Source organism: Rhinolophus hipposideros (assembly GCF_964194185.1).
Source record: "Rhinolophus hipposideros genome assembly, chromosome: 20".
Classification (NCBI taxonomy): domain Eukaryota; kingdom Metazoa; phylum Chordata; class Mammalia; order Chiroptera; family Rhinolophidae; genus Rhinolophus; species Rhinolophus hipposideros.
This window is the reverse complement of record NC_138066.1, coordinates 42,427,356-42,439,978: the sequence shown is the minus strand read 5'-3', so window position 1 is coordinate 42,439,978 and position 12,623 is coordinate 42,427,356. Positions and strand designations below refer to the sequence as shown.

At 45.7% G+C, this 12,623-nt stretch overlaps 1 protein-coding gene across 1 annotated transcript in view; it reads left to right on the top strand.

Moving 5' to 3' along the window:
• PRKCA (protein kinase C alpha) overlaps window positions 1–12,623 on the top strand; it is a 378,844-nt gene that overhangs the window by 301,028 nt on the left and 65,193 nt on the right. The window contains exons 6-8 of the mRNA XM_081027731.1: window positions 1,683–1,839; window positions 2,935–3,069; window positions 3,331–3,427. Of these exons, the coding sequence (XP_080883857.1) occupies window positions 1,683–1,839; window positions 2,935–3,069; window positions 3,331–3,427 (389 nt within the window). The remainder of the gene's footprint in view (window positions 1–1,682; window positions 1,840–2,934; window positions 3,070–3,330; window positions 3,428–12,623) is intronic.

The following is a 12,623-nucleotide window of genomic DNA, read 5'->3' as shown; positions in this document are numbered from 1 at the left end:
ATTGTCTTATGGGAAAAATTCTTGGAAGGCATTAATGGACTGTGAGGAACATATGCTCAGCTTCTCTGTAGCTGGTAGACCTGAGCCAGCCCCCTGCCCACTCAGACTATTTAAATACGCCCCACCCCCCATCACCTTCCCGTCTGAGGCTTCCAGGCATGGAGGATATAAGCCTGTGGGCTAGCAGGCATCACACTCAGTGTGTCCCCAGATAAGTGTGGACAATGCTAATTTGTGACTTCTGCTCTTAGGGCTACACCCTGCCCCTCATTTGTGCCCAGAGACCCAACATCTTTAGCACCTTTCTTCCCTTCCTCTATCCCTGTCCACTGCCAATTCCATCATCTTCTAAGATTCTTCTGAAAGTCTTAATTTTAGCAATCAAATAAACTGTGCTCGTGATCTATACTAATAGGCTAGAGCAGTGGCTCTCCAACTTCTGGGTGTATCAGAACCCCTGAGGGCCTGGTGGACACAGGTGGCTGGACCTCACCCCCGCCCCCGAGTTCTGACTCAGTGATGTCCATGCTGCTGGTCCAGGGACCACTGTGGGAGACGCTGGGCTAGAGAGCCCGACCCCGATGAGATGTGGACCATGGTGTCTGGCTAGTGAGGGGCCCTGATGGGGAAAATTTCAGCCACGTTGGGGAAGATGCCATTGCAAGATGGTGAGAAAGACATTTGGGGTTGGCAGCCTCAGGCCTTTTTCCTTCTCACCACAGCGATAGATAATGACTGGTTTAATTGGTGTGCAATGTCGTTAGCCACACCCACTGTGATAAGACTGAGTATGCCTTCCTCTGTGAGTGAAGGGGCCTTTCCTCATCATTTGGGATTTCCGCACAGGTACTTCTCCATCTAGAATGTGCATTGGAGTCACGTGGGGGTCTTGTTAAAGTGAGGATTCTGAGTTCATAATTTTGGGGTGGGACCTGTCTACACGTCTGATGAGTGCCTAGGTGATGTCCCAGGTGCTCCTTGTCCATGGACCTGCACATTGCATAGCAAGGCCGTAGCACACCGGTCCAGCGTGTTCTGCGTACAGCTCCATACACCAGTGGCTCTTCCCTGCCGCACAATTGAGTCACCTGGGGAGCTTTGAAAAACCAATGCGTGGGCCACACCCCTCAGACAGTCTAGTTCTGAGCATCAGAACTTTTAACCCCCCTCCCAAGTGATTCCATTGTGCAGCCAGGTTGGAAATCACTGGCCTTCACAAAGAAAAGAGGTGACTCCTTCTATGAGCTTAAGTACATGTGCAACACCATGGTCCAGTTCAGCTGGTTGCTGAGGGGGAGAGGCAAGAGTGCACCAGTTCTCCTGGGGAAGAGCTGCAAATGGTACCCAGGGATCTTAAAACGCAGATTCTGCTTCAGCAAGTTTGGGATGGGACTCAGGTTTCTGCATTTCTAGCAGGCGCCCCGTTGTCACAGGTGCTTCTGGTGTAGGCCATCGCTGAGTCTCTGGGCTTGACCACACAGGCCCATATGACGCCCATTATCTTCGGCAGGGGTGGCAGTGGTGGCGTTTCTCATGTTGAGGGTCAGGGACTTCTGACCCTCCCCTCCTCTCCCCTTAAACAGGGATGTCTGTTTCATTCACCTGAGTACTGACACCAGCCAGGCAGGATGGCTGAGTTCTCTTTTTGTAACATGCGATCTTTTTTCCTTCTCTCTTTACAGTACGAGATGCAAAAAATCTAATCCCTATGGATCCCAATGGACTCTCAGATCCTTACGTGAAGCTGAAACTTATTCCTGATCCCAAGAATGAAAGCAAACAAAAAACCAAAACCATCCGCTCCACACTAAACCCCCAGTGGAACGAGTCATTTACGTTGTAAGTTTGCTCTTCTTGACTGAATTCCCTCCCTACACACCACAAAACTGCCCAGCTCGTTGGTAGCGGTAATGAGCTAGGCTTGTTTTAAATATCTTTCAACATTGCTTCATTCCTAAGACTTTCTCAGACTGCTGCTCTGGAGGTAGCTGTTGTCACCCCTGTTTGAGGTGACAATAACTTGGTTTACCAAGAGTTGCATAATGACGGCCCCAAATTTTTATCAATACCTACTCTGTACAAAAATCCTATTACATTGCAGATGATATAAAAACATGTAAGGTGTGTCCCACCTCTTGATAAACTTAGGATCTTTTGAGGGTTAGGGGATGATGTAAGGATTTCAACAATAATTTTTAAAACATGGAATAAATGAGTAGCATAGAAGGTGCCTTTGCCACTGAAATGGGAACATCATCCGTATCTTCAAGCAGGGAGGACTTCTTGGAGGAGGTGACATTTAAAGTCAGCCTTAAAGGAGTGCTAGGTTTTCAGAGGTAGAGATGGTAGAAGGGGAAGAAGGAAGGGGGTAATAGGAGGCAGGAATGGCATAATTAAGTCAGGGGTGAGAAAGCACTGGCTGCAGCTGAGCACAAGCGAGGGGTCCTCTTTGGAGACCAGAGCAGAGGAAGCAGTTTGTCTGTGGACAACCAAACAGGTAGCTCTCTGCTGTATAGAACAACCTGGCAAGCTCTGCTCTGTGAAGGTCCAGATAACAAATATTTTAGACTCAACGGGTCTTACAGTCTCTGTTGGAGGTACACAACTCTGCTGTTCTAGAGTCAAACCGCCATAGACAATATGTAAACAAATGACTGTGGTGGTGTTCCAATAAAACTTTATTTACGAAAACAAGCAGTAGGCCAGATTTGGTCCCGGGGGTCAGAGTGTACTCACCCCTAGTCTAGAGCTTTGGTTGCCAGGGGGCTGCTCCTTTGTTGGAAGTGCGGAGTCAAGGAAGAGAATTGCATATACTTTATTCTTTTTAATCTCAGGCTCAGATCATGAGCATGGGGTATGTCCCAAGAAACCATGATCAAGGTAACCGTGTGTGTGTGTGTGTGTGTGTGTGTGTGTGTGTGTGTTCTTTTGTAGCAAATTAAAACCTTCAGATAAAGACCGACGACTATCTGTAGAAATCTGGGACTGGGATCGAACAACAAGGAACGACTTCATGGGATCCCTTTCCTTTGGCGTTTCGGAGCTGATGAAGATGCCGGCCAGCGGATGGTAAGGAAGCCCAAGGTCGTTCCTTACCTCTGTGTCAGCCAAAGGTCAGCAGTCTCAAAATGTCAGCGCACCTAGAGATTCAGGAAAACAAGCTGGGTTCAGTCTCAAATGCCCATTGCATGTGAAGTTACCTGGCCGTGGTCTCCCCCTGGGGTGCATTTCAGAAAGAGCAGGGCTACAGAGTAAGGTACAGGAGCTGCAGGGCGTGGGGCGGTGCCGGCACACTCTCCTGACTCTCCTCCTCTCCCATGTCTCCAAAAGGTACAAGCTGCTTAACCAAGAAGAGGGTGAGTACTACAATGTGCCCATCCCAGAAGGGGATGACGAAGGAAACGTGGAGCTCAGGCAGAAATTCGAGGTGAGGCACTCACAAGATGGCTGCAGCCTCCTTTCCTTTAGCGAGGCTTCACGTCGGGCCAGGTTCTGTAATCACCTTCCTTTGCAAGCTGTTGACACTCTATGTCTGTTACCACTTAGGGAATGGAAACTGGAAAGATCCCACAAAAGGACACGGTTGATTTTGACATAAGAAATTGGTTTGCAAGGCGGGCGAGGTTCTGAGTGCAGTAGTTTCATGGAAAGGAGGCTGTGCGCCTCCGACGGCAGGAGGTCATTTTGGCCTTAACTTGGGCGTTCGTTTGCGTGTAATTAAGTTCCCATATGAGCACCTTGACTTTTGCTCTGGATCTTCAGAAAAGGTCCACTCCTGCTTTTCTTCCCCGTGGGCCTCTGTGTTTGCCTTCTGTCCCAGGTTCATTTGCCTTCTTCCTCCCTTGTTCTCCCTCTCTCCTCCTGACTCCCCTCTTTCTTCTCCCCTCTGTCCCTACTACTCTTTCCTTACCAGACTTCTCAGCTTTGCGTGAACAGTCCTTTCTCTAGGTACCTACTGGATGTTCCAAGTCACAACTTTTCATGTTTTCTGTTTCTCTAACCACCTGCATTTGGGCTTTTCGAGGGATACGTGTACCAGCCGATTCAATCTATATAACTGGCTACTTCCTTGTTGAATCTTTCTCTTCCTCCGGCTCGTTAGGACCCCCTGGAAGGCCCCTTCTCGAATGTGAAGCACACGTACACACACACACACACACCTAGCTCCTGTGTTGCGATTACAGTTCACACACGGTGACACACATGGGGTGTTGGTCCTGTTTTCCTCCTCGGGCTGTTTCCTTCTCCCACATAAAATTTCGTCCCAAAGAAACCTATGGGTCATATCCAAACAGAACGAATTCCAAAGAATGTAAAGCATAAAAGGGTTCAAAGTGTTTTCTTGCCCTGATATTTGGTGAAAGTGGATACTGATGGTAAATATTTAAAGGCAGGGGCTGTGAGCCTGGATGCCTGCAGGAGCATAAATGAGTGAAACGAGTCACAGGTCCCATACATAAAGGACGGCTGATAGCAGGCCTCCGTGTGGTGGCACGGGACCAGTGAGGATGGGGGAGCTAGTGAGGGCAGGCCCCGGCTAAGGGGGCAACTGCTGCTCGTGAGCGCCAGTGGATGATCGCCGAGCATGAGTGAGCGCCCCGTGCTGCCAGGTCTCCAGTTCTTCAAGAGAAGCCCCAAATCCAGGTTTGTATTTGACATGTTGAGTTCTTTTAATATCAGCAGCTAATTAAAACTTGAACCCCTGGTGGCTCAAACACACATCTGTTGTTTTAGACACAGGTGGGATTCAGCCTGTGTGAATCAGCTTGTGCTCTCTGCTCTTAAAGCTGTATAGATAGGTAGAAATTTTATGACAACGGTCGTGCTGCATGGTAAATGGAATATTCAGATCACATGTTAGGCAGGGGTTTCATCATAGAACGGTATCTCGTTGAGGTTTATAAATGTGATAGTTGCAATACAGCCCCAGTGCCAAACTATTGGGAACCAGTGTGCCAGGGCAGGCTGCCACGTCGACATTTGAGTGCTTCTTGGTGACAGCCAGCCTTCCCGAACAGGGCGCCTTTTGCCGTTTTATGTGCATATGTATGAAATGCAGTTCATTCCCAAGACACCTTATAGTCCCCAGAGGCATACAGAGGTGGAAGGTAGGGTTTGGGGTAGCTTCACGCACCCAGGCCAGACATAACCCTTTCTCTGTTTGTTTTTTTCTCCACTTGCTTCATTGTCTGCTCCTACCTCCACCCCACAGCTGAGGCCAGGAGCCCTGTCCCCAGTGTCACACCACCCTGATGAGGGATGAATCCTTCTAGAGAGACTTTGGGGACACTGAAGGCCAGCGCTGCTCAGACATCCCAGGCAGGGGAGAGGCCTGAGGAGCTAGAAAGAGCCTTACTGAGCCCCCACCACAGTGTAGGTCATGGGCAATCACTGGCGCAGGGACCACGGGTACAGAACTCGTCTGAGGGAGCAGCGGTGTTGGGGCATTGTGATGGTATCAGTCTTGATAATGTCTGAGACTTAGCTTTGCTGATGGAGAAATAGTAACCCCACTTTTTGCGTTTCATTTCCATGGCTTCCTGGTGAGTAACCTTCCTGTTTTTCTGGGCAGAGAGTTGAGCTTCTTACAAAGGTCAGAGTTCCAAACTCAAAAAAAAAAAAAAAAAAAAAAAAACAAGCCACAGGGCTCAAGGCCAGAAGTGCGGCATTTGTCCCCAGAGGCTGGTTAGAGGCCGTGTGTGGTGAGCTGGTCCCTGCTCTCCCTCTTGGGAGAGCTGTGCTCTTTGCAGTGGGCACCAGCCCAAGGGCAGCTGCCACCAGAGAGGAGAGGTTATGTCAGCAGCGTTTCGTGGGGGGGCGAGCCTCTGCCTCCAGCTCACGGCGTGCTGTGCTCAGAGCACCTAGCATGAACTACGTTGCAGCTTTCTCTTTGCACTCCTTTCACCTTGTATTTCCTAGATGTTACTGGCATTATATTAGCTCATTTACTTGGAGCATTTATAAAACACACTGCAAGGGACGGAGCAGAAAGCCACGAGGTGATGGTGTCAAAAATGCTGAGAATTTTACGGCAGCTGTTGTGCTACATTTTCGATGGAATATTCAGATCACATTTCAGGCAGGGGTTTCATCATATAACAGTGTCTTGGTGAGGTTTATAAATGTGTAGTTGCAATATTGCTCCAGTGCCAAACTGTTGGGAAGCAGTGTGCCAGTGCCGAGAGCTGTGTCGATATTTGAGGAGTTCTGGGTATCAGCCAGCTTTCCCAAACGGGGTGCCGTTTGGCATCAGGTGCAATTTGGGGGACTTCCTTTAACCGCCATCCCATTTCCTTGCTCTCAGTCCCAGACACAGGATGGTTGTTTCCCACTGTCTACAGACTCCCCTCTTTGTACTTTTCTCTCCATACAGTTGCCATCCTGACTTGCTCTCCATCAGACTAGTCCTTTACTCCCTACCTACACTTTTATACTTTCCCACCTTCTGGTAATGGTTTGATTCAGCTGAGTGCAATTTTTTTTTTTTTTAATTTCAAGGTCCGTGGTGAATCATGATTCGAGGAAACAACATGACAGCCAGTCCTTTTAGGAACAGACCTCACTCGGTGGGATTGTACAGCACCTAGTCTCGAGGGTTACTCTTTCCACACCCAGCTCTGTTTCCTAGAAGGAGTTAACTAAACGTAGTTTTTGAACCCTTCCCCAGACATCAGAAATTGTTCCGTCTGATGGAAGAAAAATCCAAACACAGGCGCACTTACAACCCTGCCAATGTGTTAGTATTCATCTGATAATAACGTGGGAAATTTTTCAAATTTATTGTTGCTTTGAAAAATCTTGGCCAACAGAATGATCTGTAAGTGAAGCTCTTAGGAGCCAAAGACATTCCCGGGATGGTTGGGAATGACCTTTCTCTGTACTGCAGCACCCACTGGAGGAGTGCAACTGCCTAAAAGACAAAACAAACCAGAGCCTTCATGGACGGTGCATCTGTGGGCCTGTAACCTGTTCCACGTTTGTCTTCAGATAAAGTACACGTGGTCCCTGATTCAAAACATAAATTACTGAGCAAGGGCTAAACCATCCTCCGTAATGTTCCAGAAATAAAGAAACAGACCCTCCTGTCTGTGGGGTACCTGTGGGCCCTGCTTCAGATCTTTTCAGGAACGAGGTAGGAAGCTTGTTGAGAAGTGAATGTATTGAAACTCCCTGTGCTAGTCAGCAATTCCCCCAGACCTCCCATCACTGTTGAGCTCATCCAGAATTCCTTGTCCTTCCTGTTCTGGGCCCTCGCTGCCCGTGATAAGGCTCATGGCCAGAGGCAGAGAAGAGGGTCTGCCTTCTCGTACACGTGGTCCGGAGGATGGTTTAGCCCTTGCTCAGAGAACTTTCTGTGAAGAATCACATAATAAATATCTTAGACCTTGTAGGCCATAGGTTTCAAGTAAGTGAGTATAAATTAGGTGTCTCTGTTGCAGCTACTCACCTCTGCCCGTGTAGCATGAATGCAACCCCAGATAACATGTAAACAAATGGATGAGGCTGTGTTCCAATAAAACTTTATTTACAAAAACAGGCAGCAGATCAGACAGTTTACCAACCCCTGGCTTAGACAATGAACTCGAGAACAAATCCTGGATTCTGCCATTTATTAACCATATGACCTCCCTATGCAGGTCCTTCACTGTAAATGGGAATAATAGCAGCATTTACTTAATAACAGTGTTTTTAAAGGCTAAATTAAGTACTTAATAGAAAAGTCCTAAGCACAAACTTATTGTGGGCTTGTTCTTTGTCCTCTAATCCAGCCGTGTTATACAGTAGAGGCATATTAGTGAGAACATTGTCACCATTTGTAACATTGTTTTTATGGGAAAATATATCCTCATGGACATTTAGATGGATTTCTGGAACACAATGTGTGTATAGATTGGGAACTTTGTGTCACCGGCAATGGGTCAGGTCATCTCAGGACAAAACAGATTCCCGGTGGTTGTCAGGAGAGCAAATAGAGTGGCCTGTTGAGTTGTTGTCTGCACTGACCTTCTCGATGCAGTGGGTTGGCTTAGGCTCCTCCTTACAGACTCAAAGGGGAGCACGTCAGAAAGCTGCTTGATATAAAGCACACCGGGAATGAGCACAGCAGAAACATGAGGGTAGTAGCAGCTGTCCACTTAATAGTAGAAATGGCACCGTTGATTTACGACTGATTCCATGGAAGTCCAGTGTTTCTGTTGCTATTTTGATCCAGAAAATCTGGGATCCAGATCATTGGCATCCGGAGTCTTGGGTGACATTGAACTTTCCGGTTGGAAGAAAAGCTATCTTCTGACCACATTTTTTCCTTGTTTAAAACATTTCCAAAGGGTCTTACTGTCATTTGTCCACTTCCATGGTTATTAGTGAGCTTGAGTGTTTTCGTGTTGTGTTTATCCGTCAGTTGATTCTTCCCCCTGAGCCATCTGGCCCACATCTACCTCCAGAGTCAGGGTTGTCCTAGAATCAAAAACCCAGGAGGAGGCTTGGTGGGGAGAAAAGGTGAGGCAAGTTACAGGACTACTTTTTGGCCCTTCCTTTGGAAGCCAGCCACGTCCTTCCCGGGTCATATTCCCTCCACTCCCATCCCCTTGTCCAATGCAGAGCCTTTCTCCTAAAGCTTAGCCCCTCGTCCCGAGGGCAATTTATTCTAACCAAAGCCTTCTTCCCCAATCCTGCTTCCCATATAGAAATGTTAATATTGAATATCAACAAGTATATAAATGTTAAGTAAATATAATGATGTTAAGTATATTAATATGTAATAAATACTAGCGTATTCAATATATCAGCATTAAACATATTATTAAACAATATTATTTAAATTAATTTCAAATGTTTGTTAAATTTTTAATGAGGTTACTAGAAAATTTTAAATTACGTATGTAGCTTATGTTGTAGTTCTATTGGACAGGGCTAGTCTAGAACATTCTTTCCAATGAAGACAAATAGTTTGCTGCGGGGTAGGAATTGAAATGTAAAACTCGTGACTTTCTAATGTATTTTTCCTGGGCTTATAAATCATTTGTTTCCAAGAGACCTGGATTTCAGAAAGTAAATTACCCCAACATTCTCGGCCTGTTACTGGGCCCAGGTAAGCATGTTTTTTGCATGGCCAACTAACTCTATTAGAGACAAAGATATAATGAAGCTGGGATAATGTTTGAGTTACCTACTAATTTAATGATATGCATTTCTGCAATAATCCCAGAAGTCACAATGAAATCTACTCAGATTTTCTGCTGAGTTAGAAAGCTATGAGCAGAGGGTCAGAGGTCTGTAGGAGTGGAGGCTCAGAGAGCTTATCTGACCCTGCCTTCTAGACACAAAGTTGTTTTACCTTTGCAACTATGATAAATGTGTTACCTAAGGGCTATGAACCCATGAGGTACCTTAATTGTAACAGGTACTTTGGAAATAGGTGACACCAACCTTTCATGGCTGAAATATCTTATTTGAAAGACTTGCTTGAATAGATTCTACAAAATGTCCATTGACCAGAACCTAAAGCTGAGCTAGCATGGCTTCCGTCAAAATAATAAGTCTGTGTCTTCACAGTTTTGGTATTTGTGAACGTTCAGAACCATATCAGGGTCTAAACCAAAAGAAGCCAAAATAAAATTGATGATCATGGTCCATTAGAATGAGCTGCTTTGTGGGGTTGGTGAGATAGGTCCAGAAACTACTAGAAGCATTACCCTGGATACTCTGTCAATTGCCTTAAGGTCACATACATATCTCCTTTTATTTATTTCACAAAAACATTTTGAGATTATCCCAATTACTGATTAACAACCTAATATGATCCAATTACTAGAATAGTTAAGGTATTTAAATCAACATAGACAAGACCCTGTTGCTAATTTATATGTGGAAAGAACAAGCAAGCATTTTTCTGTTTACCGTTGTTGAAATTGGGTTTTCCAAAAGCTTCCATTGTCTTTGAAGACTTTATTTAATTCAGAATGTTCTTCTCCGGATAGGAGGAAAAAAATAGTTCATTGGAGACCCTCAGATAAATTGCAGCTATTTGTTGATTTGATCAGGCCTGTTACTGTTACTATGGAAACCTGAGTGCTTTCCAATGACCTTCTGGACACTAAACAGAAAATCTATGTACCCCTGATATGGATTCTGCCTTTTTTTTTTTTCTTTTTCTTTTCTTTTTTGATCCCTAAATAGCTTAATTACTTACTTTCTGAACTGGGAGATGTTAGAGGGGGGGAAAAATCTATAAAATGCACGTCAGTTGAAAGAGATTATTTTAATCTTTGTACTTCAGTTCTGTCTTGGAAGCAAACTCTTAAACTGAAATAGGGCAAGGTTTATTGTTGGAAATGATTTTCACACATTCCTTAGATCCTTGTCAACAGAGGTTAACACTGCCACTCAGCTGAGCAAATTCAAAGGAAGCCTCTGAAAGCAACCGCATAGAATTTTTGATTAATCTGTAAGGGAGGGTGAATGTATTCATATCATAGCATAGGCAACATGTTTTTCATCTAATTCATCTTATGGAAATGACTTTGTTGAGAAACCAAAAGAAAAAAAAAAGGATTGTACATTTCAGTTGTCTGTTCCATCCTAATGACTTCCTGTAATGTCATAAAAAGCCTTGTGTTTATAGCTGCAGGGTTGGCCTTGTGGGTGAACACTGCCGGTTGAAGAAATAGGGCGAGAGCCTGTCATTATGTTAGAAGCAGCTATCCGTGTGTACCAGGCCCTGGTACCCACAGGGGATTAGCAGGTGTCAAGGATGCTTTCCTCTGTTGACAGGGATCAGAAGGAGAGAAGACGGAGCCAGTGTCCATTGGTTAACACAGACATGACACCTACACATTGACAGAGGTCTTTATGGCTCTGTCTTAGGCACCTAAGAAGTGAAAACATCCTAAAAGAGAAAAGCCTAAAATAAGAGCGACTCGACACATAATGCCGTTTGCTGTTTTTCCTAAGGAACATGTCTGACAAAGAATTAGGACTGGGGGTCCCTAGGATTCTGAACTCCCTGGGTGTCCTGAAAAGGGCGGAGGTGATCACGCTGGTGTCCCACATGCTTGCAGCTGGGACAGCAGCATTTGAGAGCGTAATAAAAGTGCAGACTCTCAGACCCCACCGTAGATTTCTCCTGAGCCAGAATCTGCATCTTAACAAGATCACCAGGTGGTTCCTGTGCCCATTCAAGTTTGGGAAATGCCGGTCAAGAGGATGTGACCTGCTGACTAATGAGGAAACGAATTCAGATTCTCCAGTGGCTATGGAGGTAGAGAGGACAGACTCCATCACCCCTGCTATTCATACGACACAGGATGGGGATCACACCCAACCACCTGCTGTTGTACGGCCCATGAGCTACGAATGGTTTTAATATTTTTAAATGCTTGAAAAAAATCCAAAAGGGCATTATTTGTGACACTTGGAAATTAGATGAAATTCAAATTTCAGTGTCCACAAGTAGAGTTTTATTAACACAAACACATTCAGTCACTTACCTGTCTATGGCTGCGTTCATGCTACAACAGTAGGGTTGTCATTGCACTAGAGATGGTATGGCCCACGAAACCTAAAATATGTACCATCTGGTCCTTTACAGAAAAAGTTTCTGACCCCTGGAGTAATGGAATAATAGAATATTAGGACTGGGAGGGATGTTTAAAATCATCTTTGCTGATGGGAAAATAAAAGCACAGCAGAGACTTAGTCACACTAGTTAGTAGCAGGACCCAGATCTCCTGTCTGGGATGACGCTTCTCTCTCATTTCCTGTCCTTAGCCCCCTCCCTGGGACACCCACGTTTCCCACTTCCCTCCACGCATGCACCATGCTTTTTCATGCATCTTAGTCCCTGCTTGTGTTCCCTTGGAAAGTTCCCTTCGTTCTCCTCCACTTCCCTCTGTCTGAAGCTCTTCAAATCCTACACATACCTTTACATAATTCTCAAGCCTTTTTAACTCGTCTGAGATTTCCCTGTGCAAACTAAAGACGGCTCACTCTCTGGACACACCTGTAAGATTTGTCACCTTCATGTTCCCAGAGTAAGAGCCCTGGGTCCTGCTCTGAATGCTTTAAAATCTAAACATGAGGCCTAATGAGGAATCTGCCTTTCACCCAGCTTTCTTTGACATCCCAGGGAAGAATGTCTGAGCCCTCACCTCTAGGCAGGAATGATGGAAGCTGTCCATGTAAGAGGCAATTCTGCAACCCAGAGCGTCTCACTCCCCTTATGGAGCCTTATCCCCTTTAGCAGTTGGGTAAAACCATATGTGTGATGAATATGGTCACGCTTGGAGATGGATTAGCTCCGTTCCCATACTTTTTGTGGTTACAGAAATGGTAGTTCTGGAACTTTCCAACTGGTGAATGTTGATTCTACTCTGTGTCAAGTACCAGCCCTGGGGATAGAGAGCTAAGACACGAGCCTTGTTCGTAGGAACATTGCTGAGTAGTCTAGGGGACTCGAGGCCCTTTACTTTTTCTCCACTCTGTGGGCAATGCTCCGACCCCTACAGCGCAGGGGAAGCAGAACTTTCCACCGTACCCGGTTGCTAAGTACCTGAGCAGGTATCTGAGTCAGGCCACATGTCAGTGCTTTGTTCAGGTACCAGTATCTCCAGCTCTTGAGACAC